The sequence below is a fragment of the Manis pentadactyla genome, chromosome 11 (genome assembly GCF_030020395.1).
Source record: "Manis pentadactyla isolate mManPen7 chromosome 11, mManPen7.hap1, whole genome shotgun sequence".
Taxonomy (NCBI): domain Eukaryota; kingdom Metazoa; phylum Chordata; class Mammalia; order Pholidota; family Manidae; genus Manis; species Manis pentadactyla.
The window spans coordinates 108,018,785-108,036,228 of NC_080029.1; the positions used below are offsets into that span (position 1 = coordinate 108,018,785).

At 43.1% G+C, this 17,444-nt stretch overlaps 1 protein-coding gene across 4 annotated transcripts in view; it reads left to right on the plus strand.

The window, feature by feature from the left end:
• The first annotated feature begins 440 nt into the window (after nucleotides 1-440).
• Nucleotides 441-17,444, plus strand: part of FAM81A (family with sequence similarity 81 member A) — a 63,883-nt gene continuing 46,879 nt past the window's right edge. Inside the window, exons 1-3 of one of the 4 annotated variants that reach the window (XM_057488855.1) lie at nucleotides 441-604; nucleotides 4,104-4,307; nucleotides 16,877-16,944. In XM_057488855.1, the coding sequence (XP_057344838.1) occupies nucleotides 16,898-16,944 (47 nt within the window). In that variant the 5' untranslated portion in view covers nucleotides 441-604; nucleotides 4,104-4,307; nucleotides 16,877-16,897. Of the gene's footprint in view, nucleotides 605-4,103; nucleotides 4,308-16,876; nucleotides 16,974-17,444 lie in introns of all 4 variants that reach the window. The other 3 variants (XM_057488856.1, XM_036903031.2, XM_036903032.2) reach the window with 3 other exon arrangements.

Sequence of the window (17,444 nt, forward strand, 5' to 3'; positions counted from 1 at the left end):
ACTCCTCCTCAGTTTGGAAGTGGTAGGGGAGCCAAATAACGTTTTTTATGGGAAAAACGTTTAGTGAATAAGGGCTGTTAGGGCTCTGAAGAGAATTACAGTGCGACCACCAAGGCTATTATCTTAATCAGGCACCATCTCAACACCTCTCTTCAAGTCAACTAGCCCTACAACGGGATCTGTTTCCCAGTAGGAGAAATCCCCGCCCGCCAACTCCGAGCGGCTGGGAAGCGGGCGCTGTGGGAAACAGCAGCGCCGAGGAGAGGCTATTTTGGGTGTGGGAACGCGGAGGGAGGAGGGGCGGCGCCGCCGGGCTGGGCGCGGGTTCGCGGGGAAGCCTCCAGCTCGGGCTGCCACGGCAACCGCGTCCAGGCAACGCGCCCGGAAGCGGCTCGGGCGGCGCGCGGCGGCTCGCGCCCCCTGGGAGCCGCGAACCCGGCCGGGCCGCGCGCCGGGCCAGGCGGCAGGCGCGCGCTGATTGGACGGCGCTCCCCGCGGCGCGGGCCCGCAACCGGGCGTCCCGCACAGCCCAAGCCAGCCGCCGCCGCACCCAGCCGCGCCGGCGAGGACATGGGCAGCCGCCGCGCGCCCGCCCCCTGCGCCGGTGAGTGCCGCGCCCCGGGCCCGCAGCCCGGCCTCCTCCGGTGCCCGCCGGCGGGAGGTCCCTGGGACCGCCGGTGACCTTGGGGCAGCCGCTGGGGTGAGAGGCTTGGGGGAGATAGCTGCGCGTGGCCCATGTGACATGCTGTTGGCGAGAGGCTTAACTGCATGCCAACGCGAAGGGATGAAGTGCACAGAGCGCAACTGGCATTGCATTTTTGCGGGGGCCAGGGGGTGGGGGGCGTTTTGCATGCTAGTGAACCAACAGAAGCCCAACAGAAGCCCCGAGAGACTGTTTGGGCGAGCAGGGGTGGTGCACAAATTGCCAGGGGGTAGTGGTAAGTTAGCCGTCCCACTACTCAGCTGAGTGACCTTGGGCCGGTTAACCTCTCGGCTCCCCCCCTCGACCCTCCTTCTCATCTCTGAAAGGAGCAGTTGGGGTTCTTTGCAGTTCCCTGGTGGTGGTGGTCCATTGAACTGTGAGCTGAGGAATAGCCAAGTACGGCTCTGCAGACAACAGGAATACAAGACTTAACCATCTTTAGTCTACAAGAGGTTTCCATTAATTGGCTCTCAAAGTGGCAAGAAATGTTCTCATTTTATGGAAGTTTACGAAGAGAAAATAGTGGGTGGTCCAGATAGTGGCTTCTTGAGATGCCCAGGTTAAAACCTCTTGGGTGCTTTAAAGTCACGAACAAAATCAGGGTTAATATGTTTTGAGTTCTTCTTTCGTGTAGTTAATCTAATAGGAAACTTTGTATTTGAATAGGTAAAATCAAAACCCAATAGTGGCAGGCAGCAGCAAATTAAGTGAGTCATTTCTTCAGTATGCACGAGGGTGTGTGTGTGTGTGTGTGTGTGTGTGTGTATGTATGCGTGTGCGGGCGTGCGCCTGTATGCCTGGCTGCGCTCACGCTCTCATCTTAAAGTCTGTGCATGTCAGTGTTAGAAATTATTTCATAGGAGTAAAAATGTTAAGTAATGATTTGAATCCACAAAAGTGCAGCTCTCTCAAAAGCAGGGGCAGACATTTGCAACTTGTTCTTATTGAACATTTGTGTCAGCCTTCTGGGCCGTGTGTGTGTGTGTGTGTGTGTGTGTGTGTCTAGGGTTCTGTCTTGGTGTGTGTGTGTGTGTGTAGGGTTCTGTCTTGGAGTGTGTGTGTGTGTGTGTGTGTGTGTGTGTGTGTGTGTGTGTGTGTGAGTGGAGGGTTCTCCGGAGACCCAGTGGGCTGCGACACCTCTTCTATTTTTAGCTTTGGCTGGTGCTAAAAAGACACTCAGGCCTCTTTCTATACTCTCAGTTCAGAAACTTCTGCTTCCAAGGAGAGGGAAGGGAGGAAATGCTTTACTCTCACAGGTCCCTGGGATTGCCCCTTCTGGCTTTCTGCTCTCATGTTACCCTTGATACTCATTCCAGTCTGATTTCATCTGTACAAAAATGTGGGTTGGGAAGACAACATTTTCAATGTTAATGAATAAGCTTCTGCAAGCTTGTTTACCTGAGGGTTTAACAATCTGTAATGGTTTACATGTTAGAAATCTGATCACATTCAGATAGAAAATTCCTTCCTGCAGCAATTCAGCCACCAAGCCCTGCAAATCCTTAAATGAATCACACCTCGTTACACACATTACCCTCATTAACACACTACTCTGCCTCCTCGCTCCCTAGGCCGCTAACCTGTGTGTCTCCAACCTGGTTTTCTGTCTGTTGTTTCTTACATCCCGCAGCCATACTCCTGTATTTTCGTTTTTCTGCGGCCAAGCCCATCTCCTGTCCCTCCCTTAGCACCAGAGCCTGAGCGAACAGCTGCCCTCAGAACAGCCCTCTCGCATCTCACCAGAGCAGGCATTGGGTTTCCCCTGGCTTCTCAGTGTCACCTCCAAATTATTAACTGGCACTAACAAAGTCTTCTCGTGAGAGGGTCACGCTGTCTGTCTGCTTGTACCCCATACCTCTTTCTTTTGATCAGTGCTTGCCAACCGTGGTGGTTCCTTAGAATCACCTGGAGCACTTTTTTTTTTTAATGCGGCTCTTGAGACTCCAAAACATACCAAATTAGAATCATCAAGGTGGACACGACCTACAAATCTTTATTTTAAAAATAAATCCAGAAAGAAAGAGAAGGATGAGGAGGAGGGAAGAGGGAAAGAGAAAACTCTCCAGGTGATGCTGACGTACCTCCGGAACTGGGGATCACTTCACTTGATGCTACAAAAAGGAAACAAACAAACGTGAGCAAACAGCTTGGTTCTCTTCTCTGCTTTGTCTTTGACAACTGACTTTGGGTTTATATTGAGGGCGTATTTCATTGACCTTGAAGTTCTTCAAGGTCCTCACATCAGCTCTCCTGGCCTTAGTTTATGTCAGCGACTCACATCTTGCACTTGTTTAGTCTTGGGAACATTTCCACCTTCAAGATGTGGACGTCAACTTGGACTTCAGCCTGCTTATGTGATTCTATTTACTCTCTGCACCAAATTTTACCAGTCCCTGAGAACTCTCGTCCCTTAATCGCTTGCTGTTCTAATCCCGTTATGGCTCCATTTCTCCACTTGGAGTCTCTCTGTTGCCAGCCATTGCAGTTCTGTCTGGAATCCCAGAATCTTTTACTTTAACTTGTTGAACTCTCCTATTTCTGCCCTCAATCCAAAGTCACTCTCATTATCTGCTTTTCCTTCTCCCAGCCTGCCGAGTTTTCCAGGAGAAAGTCCCAAAGACCTTCAGACAGTTCCATTGCAAATTTATGCTGGCTTTAATTTCACCTAGGTCTTGCTTTTCTATGAAAAAAAGAAAAATCCATCTTTTATTAACTCCTGACTGCCTTCCTTTAGAAGTTATGCTAGACGTTTCCATTCCTTCAACTTCAGACAGTTTCCTTTCAGGAGATAGCCTTTTTTTTGTTAATAAAGTTAAGGATGCCCATGTCCTAGTTTACTGCCTTCTACTTCAATGTAAGCTCCCAGGGGGCCCTCCTCACCACCCCAAGCATTTTTCTTTACCCACCTTTGTTTACAAGTCCTTCCCCCAAGATTAACACACATATACTCCACACTCTCTGTTTTCTGGACTTTTCCCCTTCCTTCTTGTCTCGTTGGGACTTTGTCATCCCCTTTCTCCAGTTCCTTTGGGCCCTCCTTCCCCTACCCCAACCCTCACCCCATCATATGTTCAAGTCATCCTCTCATAATAAAAGAAACTATGCTAGAGGGCCAGCTCTGTCCAATAGAGCTTTCTGTGATGATGGAATTATTTTCTAACTGTGCTGTCCAGTGTCATAGTCACTAGCCACATGTGACTGCTGAGCGTGTGAAATGTGGCTAGCGTGACTGAGGAACTACATTTCTAAGTTTTGTTAATTTTAAATTGAAATGGTTACCTGGGGCTGATGACCACTCTACCTGGCAGTGCAGTTCTGCGCCCTGCTACTGTGTCGAACTGGCCTCACATTCTCCTCTCTTGTCCTCCCACTCACTCATAGTCTCACCCTTACCTTTCAGTTGAAACTGCTTTCCTTTTGGGCTCCTGCAGAGGTGTCCTGGTTGCAGAACCGAGGCCTGTTCACTGTCTCTCTCCTCCTTAAGTTCTGCCCTGTGCCTGCTGCCATCAGTTATCCCCTCCCGAGTCTCTTTCGTTCCTTGTCTCCATGACGCTGGTTACCCAGGTGCAACTCAGAACCTCCTTCTTGCTCCTGACTGCTCAAGGTCTGTCTGTCCTGCCTTTTCCAAAATCCTGTGTGGAATTGGATACCCAGAAGTCTGACTCTTTTGTCTCTAAACAGCCACTCATCCTGGTTTCCTTAGTCATTTTTACCTTTTTAAACTTTTTATTTTGAAGTAATTCAGATTTACTGAGAGGTTGTGAGAATAAACAATTCTCACATACCTTTCTCCCGGAATTGATAAACATGAACTATTTGCTACATTTGCTTTATCCTTCCTGCTCTATCGTACTCTCTCCCCCACCCAACACACATTGTAATTTTTTCCGAACCATTTCACAGTTAAGTTGTAGGCTTACTCTGATGTTCCTTAACCTTCCCCCTCAAACACTTCAGTGTATATTTCCTAAAACACAAGATATTTTTTTGCACAACAAGCATCCAAAATCAGGAAATTAACATTGATTGTGTACTGTTGTCTCATCAACAGATTTTATTCAAGTGTCACCAACAGTCCTAATAACACAAAGAGGGGGAGCCATTTTTTTTTAGTCTCTTCCCGGTCCAGGATCCAGCCCAGGGTCCAGTGTGGTGTCAGCTGTCACACCTCTTTAGTTTCCTGTAGTTCGGAGGCTTCTCAGTTGTTGCCTTTCATGACCTTGATGCTTGGGGAAGGGTACAGGCCAGGTGATTTGTAGAATATACTTAGTAGATCTGCCTGGTGTCTTCTTAACATAGACTCAGGTTATCTGTTCGTTACTGGGGAGGCACCCCACAGGGGAGACAGCATGTCCCTCCCAGTAATGACTTCCATGCTGCCATCACCCTCTCTGTAACCTGCTCTTGGTCACTTGGGTTATTCTCACGTTTCTCCTCTTCTTCCCACCCCTGCATCAGTGGCCTATGAGTGTTGAGGTGTGCCCTGCACAGTCTCCCTCAACGGGTTCCTTCCTTTCCATTGGTACTGTCTCCTGTTTGCAGAGTCCAGGCCTCCGCACGTGGTCCCAGCCTTATCTCCCACTGCTTACCAACAGGAACCTGTGTGTCCAGTGATTTTCACTAGTCAGTGCTGTGTCTGCCTTGTCCTCCCTCCACCCTTTCTCATGCTTCCATGTGTTCACTGAGCTGCCCCTTTGAATATGCAACTCAGATGCCTGCTCTTCAAATGCCTTTCCTGGTGGCCCAGTTCAAAACGATCCTGCCTTCCACCCTGAGCAGCGCATGGTTCCTGCCACTCCCGTGCACGTACCTTCCTCTCCTCTCTTGCATGGTGGCTCATCCACACAGCCCCCTACTGAACTGGAGCTCCCAAGTGAGGGGCTGTGTCTTGTTCAGCACTGTAGAGGCTCAGTAAATATTTGTTAACTGGACTAAATTTCTAGGTTAAAATTTGGAAGCAAATGCCCAGGATGGCCTTAGAGTTGTCAGTTGGAATCTGGTACATGATAGTGGGTGTGAGACCCCACTCCCAAGAGTCAGGTGGATATTGGTTCAAAATAGAACTTTTAGTAAAATGATGGGTGATTCAAAAAGGTATTTCCATGTTGTAAGCGGAATCCATGATTTTCCCCTGATGACATCTTAACTTTGCGTATATGTGTCAAGGCAAAGAAAGGGCATATTTGATGAAAGAAAAAAAAAAAAGAGTAGAGAGACCTAAAATAGCATATTAAAAATGGCCCTTCTATTTCTTCACACCCCAAATGAGCAGCTGAATGTGTGAGGAGCAGTTCTGCCGTTCACATCCTCCTGTGCGAGCCCTCAGCCACCTGCTCCTCTGTCTTCCGTGTCTTGCTGACTCTTCTGCTCCCATCGGCCCTGCCTCCCTTCCTGCGCTTTCGCCTCTTCGTCCTCGCTTCACTCTTTATGCCTGTTCTTTTCACTTAATAACTCTTCTATTTTCCTCCCTCTCCCTATATTGATTATTTTGGTGGGGTTTTTTTTTTTCTGGACTTAATGGATGTGGTTTTACGTTCCATGGATTTTTAATATAAAATCAGGAGAAAAAACATAAAGCAATTGCTTTTTACTCCTCGGTGGTCTTTTGTTGAGTCTCCCTGCCATCGCCTGCACCCCCTGCATGGTTCAGTAGTTTTTGTAATTTTTAAAATGTGGTTATCAGTGATAATACCATAGTTTATTTGATTACCTTTCTGCTACCCCAGGAAAATTACTGGGTAGGTACTGGTTGGCACACATCAAAAGGCCTGGATTTCTCAGTGTCTGTTAGGACAAACTTGGTGTTGGAGGTCAGAAATGAGATTTTAGGGTGGTCAGTTTTTGAGGTTATTGGCACAATAGGATCCTTCCTCCAGGTATGCCTGCCCCTGCTGGCTGGCAGGCAGCTTTTTTACCTCTTAAGAATGCTTTTGTGCCGATGACATCTTCTTTGGATAAAGTCTCTGCAGAAGTGAAGGCAAGAGATTCTGGTGCTTAGCTGAGCAGGGCTTAAATAAAACGCGTGTTTATGTGGGAGAGAATCTGTGGGGGTTGCTTTCACATTATGGAATTCTTAAAATTGTTGAACCGGGAAGATGTTTTTCAGAAACCCCTGGTGCCTTCAGCTTGTTTTTTGTTTATTGCAGATTTCTTTTTTCCCCATTTTTAATTATCTCTGGAAGAACTCAGGAGTCCTCCCCTGCTCTCTCTAAAATAGTTATAAAATTAATGTGCTGCACTCTTGTTGTTACTCCAAATAAAAGAGTCTCTCATAGACTCCCATGTTCACAAGAGAAGTCCAGCCTCCTCCTACTGCGTCTGAGAGAAAAGGCAGAGACTGGAGGCTGGGTCTTTTCTTCCAAGCCAAATCCTTATCTTTTCAGTCAGGGATTCATAGAGGATAGAACCCCAAAGTCACAGCTAGCATTCTCTCTGCAGGAGTATACAGTCATGCCCTCCCCGCCTCTATATGATCCTCGGTGCATCTGGAGGTGTAGGTCGTTTAGTAGGTAGAGAGTTTACACCAGCTTTGAATAATATTTTTTCTGTTCTAGCTGTTGCATTTGGCAGATTCCCTTTTTAACATTTGGTAATGTGTCTTCTCTAATGCTGGAAAGAAAAGTTGCCAAATATAGCTGTTGATCATAATAAAACACCCTGAAAGTAATATCGAGACACTGCTTCTTCAGTGTGGGTGCATGTATGTGTGAGAGCCCGTGCATACTGTAGGGCGACCTGAAGCAGTCTGCCGGGCTCGCAGCTGGAAGGGGCCTTGAGTCAGCGATCGATGTGTCATTTGGGCAGGGCACCTCAATAATTAAAATGATGGGCCTTACCAAGTTCAAAAAATAAGCAAATAGGAGGCATGTGCTGGGTTTCATAGGGGTTACAGATTCCTTTGGTATGTGGTCGCTGCTGCCCCAAAGCAGCTCAGCTGGGGAGACATAATCTGTGAAAATTTCAAATAACAATAGGAGATTTAAATAGCATTTCAAAATAGCTGTTATTAATAGATGGGAACAAAACCAATCTGTTTTTGCAGGGGTTCTCCTAAAAATGTTAACATCATTCTACGCTGTGGAGAGTGGATGAAAGCAACTTTGGTGGCCCCCCCTTGGGTCTTAGGGGCCCAGATGATTCCAGTTCATTTGTGAATCCATGTGAACCTGACAGAGGCCATGGGTGTGCTGCAGATTTAGTGGATCCCATGAGTTATGCAGTAATCCCTACACTGGCTGGAAGCTACCGTAAATGTTTTGAGCATTTTGAAGTATGTTTTATATGGGTCAGAAATACAGCCACGCTTCACCTTTCGTCCTCCTACAGAATTCCCCTTCTGTGGTAGAGGGGAGGGGAAAGAGAACAAATCTTGCAAAGTGGAATCAAGGCCACTTTCACAAAACAACATTAGAAATATTTGCATTAGGACCCTGTGGAGGGACTCATGCTGTCCCTGGAACCTAAAGCTTTTCGGAATGCTGTGCTGGTGGCCCCCACTGATGGCAGCTCCAAGCCAGGGGACCTGTACATACTGCCTGATGCCCTGATGTACGGGCAGCCCAGGGCTTCACTGGGGGCGCTGGGCTCAGCTTTCATGAGGTGCCCACAAGGGACTGAGGTTTCAGAGAGACGTTAACAGCAAACTGGGAGTTGTTGTTCAATTTGGGTGTCATTTTGGGAAGATGAAAAGTTTTAAGAGATCTGTTACAGAACGATGTGATATATAGTTAACGCTACTGTACTGCCCACTTAAAAATGCTTAAGGTGGTAAATTTTATGTGTTTTTAACCACAGGAAAAGAGCTAATAGCACACTTATTTTCATAGAACCATAACATCTTTTAAACTGTCCCTGTTTTGTAGCTGTAAAAGGGCAATTTCTGTTTGTGTTTTTTTTTTTTGCTCATTGGTTCATTCTTTTATTCAAGAAGTTTTTATTTATTTAAGTTTTTGTCATTGTGAAAATAGAACTTTAAATTAAAGTTTTATGAAAATAAGGAAAGTAGAATAAAAATGTACCCAATGCCACAATTTATGTTTTGATTGAATTATTTCTCCACTGTTTTAAACTATATTATCAGAATAGTGCTTCTGTTACTGGAGCCCCCATTACACTTACCCCAGGATGGTTGGGGGTTTCTGGGTTTCCGGGGTAATGTACAATTGCAAAGAAATGCCAAGGTGTATATCAAGTAAGATTCATGTGCCATTGACCTAATGTGTCCAAGGAAGGATGTCTGGGTGTGAGGATGCCCAACATCTTGGAGGCTGTGTAAGGCCTTATATAATAACATTTCCTCCTCTGATGACTTACCCAGATTCCCCACTGATCCACTTTATAACTATAATGCCATCTATATCCCCAAATATGCTAGCCCAGTGCTAGCCCTGTGCGTTCTTATAAGGATGGCTCATTCATTGTCCAAAATTCTGGCCCGATATAGGAAATGGGGAGCTGCCTATTAAAAAGGAGACAGGGTGTGCTTATTTGTGCTGTTTCATTTTCTTTGCAATAATTTGGAGGCACTCCTCCAACTGGAGCCCTATGGTTACTTTATGGAAAGCTCCTTTGACTTTCTTACCAATCTAGGTGCTTCGGCTGTGGAATTAGTCAGCCTGGCCTTGATTACACAGCGCTCTTCCTCCTCTTGTACTGAAAGCAAGTGATCTACCCAGACACCGGCTGCTCACACCACAGAGCATTTCTAGCAGCTTGGCCCAGGGTTGGGTAGGGAGCAGCGTTAAAGGTAGCTGCAAGTCCAGCAGGCATCCACTCACGGAGAGAGGAGCCCCATGCTGGGCAGGTGAGGGGCAGCCTGCGCACCCAGAAGGGCACTGGGAGCCTTGTCCTTGACCTCACCATCTCTCTCTACTGGCCTGGGGTCAGGTTATCTCCTCATCTCAGGGAGGAGGAGGGAGAAGAGGACTGGCAGTGCAGGGGTGGAACTTAAAAATTTGCAGGTCTTTTAAATTCAAAATGTTTGTACCACCTAAAATTGTGGTGCCATGGAACGTGTCTCTGGTTTTCAGGCCCTGGCTGTGGTTTTATATAGTATTATAAACCCATTTTTAAATCTTGTTCTTTAAAAAAACAAAACTTTAACATTATAGCTATGTATAAATATATTTCCTTCATAATCTTTTTAACTTCTTTAAAATAGCTGTTGATGTTCTTTTGAGTGGATGTGCCATGTTTTGATTAAGGCATTTAACCAGTAGCCATTTATAGAAATATTAATATCTAGATAAGAATACATGTTCAATATGGATAAAATGCTTAACGGACAGGGATTTGCCTTGTAAGTCCAATTTCATGTCCTCAGACTATATAGGGCAAGACTGAGTTCTGTGCCTGCGCTGGAAAGACTCACAATCTGACTCCTGGCATTTTTACACATTTTTTTAAGTGGGGGCTGGAAGAAGTAATTTTCTTGCCTTTTAAATGGTATAATGAACAATTAAGTTTAAGAAGTAAAACATCCTCCATTTAGTTGAAGCCCCCTTTATTCCTCTGTCTGATCCTCCCCCTCATTCAGAGATAAATATAATTCGGGTTTGGTGTTTGTCATTTCCATATTTATCTTTAGATGTTAAAGGTTTGGCATGTTATTTGGCATATTTTAAACTTTGATAAAAACATCCTCATAGTGTCCCTGTCCTTCTTCAATGTGCTTTTTTTGACTAATGTATTTGTGAGATTCATTCACATTGGGACTTGTAATTCTAACCCATTTATGTCCATAACTGTTCTTTCATTGCCTGAGTAGATCACAGTTTTTTCATCCCTTTGCCTAATGGTGGTTGTTCGATCCCCACCACCACCCACTTTTTTTGCTCTTAGAAGCAATGCTGCCTTAAGTGTCCTTGTAAATGTCTGCTGGTAAACACATTGGGGAAGTTTTTTTATATTTCTTAGTGGAATTTTTTGGGTTATGGGGTTTGTGCCTCTTCAGCTTTACTAGGTATTGCAGATTGCTCTCCAGGGTGGTGGTACTCATTTCACGTCCCCACCTGGTGTACTTGTTGTTCCACTTATATTTCTGTCAATATTTGATCTTGCTACAATTGATATTTTCCAATCTGATGGGATGAAATGGTATCTCTTGTGATTTTTTATCTCTTGCAGCGAATTAGATTTATAATTTGCTGCCACTGGCCAGAACAGAGCTAATGTTAGGGAAAAAATTGTTAAAGTTCTTAACTCTTCAGTATTCTTTTGAGATTTTTCCCTAAGCAAGACAACCATGAGAAATCTATTAAGTGACTTAAAAGTTAGATTATAAAAGTAAATATTGTGTTCCTAGTGAGCAGACCTATACCCTACGTGATTTGCAGTCAGAATCCCAGCTGACTACAACTACTGACTGAGTACAGGTGACTGCCACTTGGCTGGTCTCTGCTGTGTTCTGTCAGTTACGGGTCCCATCACACTCAGGGGGAGGGGATCATACAGGATGTGAACTCCAGGAGGCAGAGATCATGGGGACCACCTTACATACGGTCTGTTCCCCTCAAGAGGTATCATGTGATCATCAGAGTGTAATTCCAACATACTAATTCTTGATGAAGAAAGCAGCTCACAGACTGAGGCTCATGTTTGCTGCTCCCTGTGTGTTCTCCTTGTACGCACACCCACATGAAAGCTCATGATGTGCTTGGTGATGGGGGCTCAGGGCAAGAGAAGTGGCTAATGTCATTGGACCGTGAGCCTTAAGACATCTCTCTCCATTACAGAACTCTTCCTGCTGCCCCAGACTCTTAGGTTCTTGGAAACACTAATAAATTTTGCCTCTGTAGACTCTGTTTTTACTGGACATGCTGAGTGTATCATCCCCTTTTGTGATTGCCTGTGCATTCTCTAGTCAGAATATAATTCAAATGATTAAATTAAACATTACAAAATGACTCCATTTCAGTCATTTTTCCTTGAGATTCATCTGCCCAGCAAATATTGATCAGCTAAGGTGGCAGGGGTATAGCTGTGGACAATACAGTTCCTCATGCAGCTCACAGTACAGAGCCAAAGACTGACATTGAACTGGTACTCGCAACTTGCCTTCTTTCATTTGTCTCGTGTATCATTCTTATAGTCCACTGATTTCATGCCTTTTTGATTCTTTAGATTTCATTGTCAGCATCTCACCTTAACTTCAATTTTGAAAGTAGTTTGTTTTGTATGCTCCTTTGACTTTTCATATGACCTTCATCATTCATAGAACAAAGGAAAGGAAAATAAAATAAGAGAACAAAAAAATCAAACTATCCCACGATTATAAGTGATATTTCAGTAAATGCCCATTAGTTTGGGACTACCTAACAAAGATGGTATATCCATTCAGTGGAATATTATGCAGGCATTAAAAACTATGATGTGTAGCTTTATATATTTACATGGGAAGATGTTCATGATATAGTGTCAATTACAAAATGCAGGGTACACATAGTATAAAGTATAATTTCATTTTTTTCAAAAAGGAAAATTAAATGTATCCTGGAGGGAGAGCTTGAAATGTAAATTGCAGTATTAACATCAGCAATTTCTGAGTGGTGATTTTTACTTTATTCTTTATGCCTTTATGTAGAGCCTAAATTTTACTATTATATTACCTCATTAATCACAAAAGGCATTTTTTTTGGTCTAAGAAAAGGTGTTTCTTAAAACATTCCAAATTCCTTCATGCAAAATATACATGTTGCTAATTGTTCTTTTCATGTATGTACTCTGGTTTAAAAAACACAAGTGACAGTAGTATGCCTTCCGTCCAGCAGTAACCTCAGCACATGCTGATGCCAGGAGGAACAGCTTTGGCTGAATGAAGGAGTTAGAGCAGATACCTAATAATTTCACCACTAACCCCACGCAGTAAACAATATAATAACTCTTTAAACAAATGAATACTTCTTGTTGGATCCTTTATATAAAGTTTTATTTAAAAAAAGATATATTTTCTATTAGATGTGCCTTAGCCAGGGAGGGGGAGGGAACCAGTCCTTTTGGAAACATATCAGGTGCCCTAAGGCCAGACACTATTCTGGAGACCCCATAGCCTCCCTGGGAGTAATGTCTGGTGTTGAAGAGGCTAAGGCCCTAGGTTCAAATTCCTGCTCTGTTCTTTCCTGATCATATGACCTCTGGCCAGTTGCCACAAGTCTCTGGTTAAATGGAGATAAGAGCAATCCCTTTACTGGGGCTCCTGAGTGCCTGCCCCAGGGTAAACGACTTGGTAAGAGCGAGCAGCTATTTATGTTCTTACTGACCCCACACATAAGGCTGGGCTGGTAGGTTCATACACTTGGCTGGAAGCCAGGATTCAAATAAGGGTCTTTCTGACCCCGCCTCCTGTTTTCCATGATAGAGAAGTATGTCAGACTGTAGTTGTGAAACAGGAGACCAGGAGGAGGGAAAAGAGAGAGAGTAGAGGGCAGGTAATGGACAGTGAACTAGGAAGTTAAGAAAAGGGAAAAAGCAAAGGATAGTGAATGGTGAGTGATGAGTGATAGGAAAAGAAAAAGGCAATTGAGAGACAGGAGGCAGTGAAAAGTGGGGGAAGGAGCAGAAGAGGCCAGCGGTGGGGGAGAAATGACTCTCTGAGTGAGCCCCAAGCTCCTGTTCCTTCCCAGGCCGAGGAACATCCCTGGCTGGCTGAGTCCCCATGCCCGTCATCCCTTGCTGGCTGAGTCCCTGGTCTCGGTCTACCGCTGTGATCTCTCCCTTCTTCTGACTCCTGCCGCCAGTGATCTGAGACCCGCAGGCAGCCTGCCTTCCATGTCACGTCCCTGATAGCACCTCACTGCCCCAGGACAAAGTCCACGGCCTGAGCCTGGCGTTAGTGGTGAGTTAGGGAGCGACTCCCTGAACGACTCCCTCCCACCCATCTTTGTGGATGCACCTCCAGCTGCTCTTCGCCCTGCATCCTTGCACTCTATTTTTAACTACAAGGAAATAGAATTTTTTCCCCTAAAACAAATTACAACCACTTTATTCATAAATGCTTTGCCAATTTTTTTATTAGGACACTCAGCAGAACACATTAATGCTGTATTAAATAGTAAGCTTTGAAAAACTGAATTAACTTTATGTGACTGTTATTTAATTTTCAAACCTTAATTTTTTATTAACTAAAATCTGTTAAATTTTATTTTATTTAATGTATCATTTTACATTAAAATGATATCATAGGTGTTTCTACTCAATGTCATCTTATAAAAACATTGGTTGACATTAATGTCTCCTTTTGTCATTAAAATATATATTCAAATGTATATCTGAGAATATATTTTATATAAATGCTTAGAATTCTTCTAATCACAAATAATTATTTTGGTTTGACATTTCCCTTTACTCTTGTGTGAACCCCAAAATTCTATATTATATATCACATATTTTGGGAATTATGATTTTGCATTTTCTCATTTCTCTCAATACTTTTCTCATTGCTTTACCTACCTGTCCCTTCCCCTAGTTTGCCCAAGTTTTTTTAACTCATAAATTGGAGATAATATTGTAACAGGAAAATGTGACACAATCAAAATATATGGCTCAGATCTGGCTACTAATGTTGTAGGCCCACTATGGTGCTAGAGATCAGATTTATTGATGTCCAGGAGCTGATAACCTTGGGTGGATAAGCCAAAATTGACAGTGGAAAGATCTGGAAATGGTCTTTGAAAAGTATTTAATTCAGTGACTTATTTATTTTTAATTCTTATTCGTTTGCAATATAGATCCCATTGTTCTGGCAAAAAGTCATACGAATCAAGCAAGCAGCCTAACAGGGAAAGATTCCCACCACATTCATGAAAAGGGCACCAATTCTGAACAGACTTCAGTGTGAGCTCCAAACTAATGCCATGTGACATTTCCTGTCTCAGAGAGCACGTAGCACTTGGTAATACGAAGGTTAGTTACTGAAAAGCAGTCTGAGGCAATGAGCGGTGGTTGATAGACCTTTCTCAGAAAGATGATGTGGTTGGGCTTCTGTAGCTCAGGCAGAATAATTCTGGATGAATGAAATGACCTGCAGAAAAGGGGATTCCAAAAGTCTGCATTCGCTCACAGATGTTATGTTGAGAGGCTAATGTTTGGGATACAGTCTTTATAAAGAACTATACTTTTTAACTAGACCATATTCTCTAATGCCTTCATTGCTGCAATTTCTGATAGTGGAATACAAGTCATGCTCTCATTAACAAATGTGTGCAGTCTTCTAGGTCAGTTCTATGGCCATTAATATTTGAGACATGCCCTTAAGGAGCATGTAGTTTAGCAGACAATTGAACAGCTAAAAATAATAGGGCATAGTAAGTTGTATAATATATCCAGAATAAAGAGCTGAAGAAACACAAATGAATTAAATTGAGAGTCAGGTGGGGCCTTAAAGGGTGAATATGAGTTTTCTAGGTAGGCAGGGATGGGAAGGGCATTTTGGATAGAGTACACGTCAAAGGTCTGATGGCAGCAGAGAGCATGACACTTCCAAGGACACTGGTGGCTGGAGTGGCAGTGGGGAGGGTTATTGTTGACTGGAGCAGGTGAATATGATAAGAAGTGCCCAAGTTTGGGGCTGGGAAAATGGATTAATCTAGTGTGTCAAGAGTGAAGGAAGTAGAGAGAGTGTTGGAGTGTTGAGGCAGGTGTGGAACAATCTCTATTCTCTACTTTGGGAAATCCTACTCATTCTCTTTAGTTCTTCCCTGAACTAGCTGCTATCCAGGAAAAACTGAGCCCTCTCCTTTTTCCCTCCCTATGGGTTTTTATTTGAATGGATAGTAGTCACTTAACCCATTGTTTCATGGTTAAGGCATCTGCCTTTCTTCATAAGCTGTGAAGCCCTTGAGGGAGGGGAGTTTTGTCTGACCTATTTAGGTTATTTGGCTGCATGATTGATGCCAACTAAACATATCTTAGGCTAGGCTATTCTATACTTTAATATCTCAACTAAGGTATTTTACAGGTTAAAAATTGTGAAGATTCTATGATTCTAAATATTAGTATCTTCCACACTGGCCTCATTTTATATAGTCTAAATGGCAGAAATTATTATCTTTTATACTGAAGATTCCTTTGGCATCGTAGCTTATTTGGCATGAATCACTTTTTTAAAAAAATGTAATTTGTTTAAATTCAAATTTCTTTGTCTAGGAAAATGAAATGTTCTCATTTTGAAACTCTAAAAATAACACACTGAGGAGATGATGCCAAAACAATGGTTTCAATCAGAATTGCTTTCTGAATCCAGCATCTAAATGAGAACAAATTACTGAATCAGATCCTGGTTACTAGGCATTCTTTGTTTTAAGGCAATTAACAGCATTATTGAGAAACCTAAGTAATGAAATATTTTTAAAACCCTCCAGTTTTGTTCAGATTTCTAATGCATTGTGATGATCAAAATGTTTCTTATATGTGAGATGTAATATGAATGATTATATCTTTTTTATTAAGGTATCATTGATGTACAATCTTATGAAGGTTTCACATGAACAACATTATGGTTACTACATTCACTCATTATTATCAAGTTCCCCCGCACACACCTCACTGCAGTCACTGTCCATCAGTGTAGTAAGATGCTACAGAATCAGTATTTGTCTTCTCTGTGCTATACTGCCTTCCCCGTGACCCCCCTACATTATGTGTGCTATGAATGATTATATCTTAGAATAAAATTTTAATGAAGAGTATCATTCTCATTCTCTTAGTGGATAGATAGGTTCTCCCCAATCAGAGCCCATTGATTATGCGTTGTTTTAAGATTAGCTTAGAAACAAATGATCTTAATTTGCTATGGAATTCTCTAAATTTGCTGAGGTCAAATTTACTAAAGTAGTTTCCTATCTTACAAGATTAAATAAGCCTGTTAAAGAAGCTATCTTGTGTTTGTAAAAGTGGTCTCAAGTTTGAAATGCACATTTCGGATGAAGGAACTTGAGAAAACTCCATGCAATAGTCCTTGCTTGACTGGTCTAGTAGGGCTTAGTGGTGTTTATTTCAGAAGCATGTTGATTCTTTGATCCTTGTTTGGAAACATTTGCTATTTATTTCATATATAAGATACAAGGTATTTAATGATTTAACTGAGGGTAATTTATGATCCTCTTAGCAATTAGTAATAAGTTTCAGAGGTCATTTAAGTTCTAAACTTAAAAAATTTAATATTTATTTTTTCAACAGATGTGAATTATTAAAAAGAAAATGGCCCAAAGGAGCACTGTATTTCCTTCTCTTGTCACCGAGGAAAGGTATAATATATGGAAAATATGCATCTAAGGTATACTTTTCCTTTCCACCAATCCCATGAGGGCTGCTAGTGGGTGACATAGTCATTACATATGACGCTTTGTGGCTGTTACATTATCCAATAATGATTTTGTTCAAGGGCAAGAGAAGTGCTGTTGTGCCCCCACTCTAGCTTCCCTTTTGTAGGTTACTGTTGGCCCCTCAGTGGCTACAAGAGGTGGAGACTTCACAGTAGTCCTGCAGGACAGTTGTATTTCTGGTCAACAGTAAAATCTAACTCTGGAGGCTTGGGGGCTAATGTCCCTGCTAATCCTTTTAATCAGAAAGTGCAAGCTGGCTGTCCATGGGCCAAAACTGGCCCAGGAAAGTACATTGTTTGGCCTGCGTCATCTTAAATACTTCTTAAATGAGTTGTTAACATTTAAAAATTAGGTAATTTCATATACAAGTCTGAATTTCCTGGCTCTTGAAATATCAGATCATCTGGAAAAATGGGCCTGTG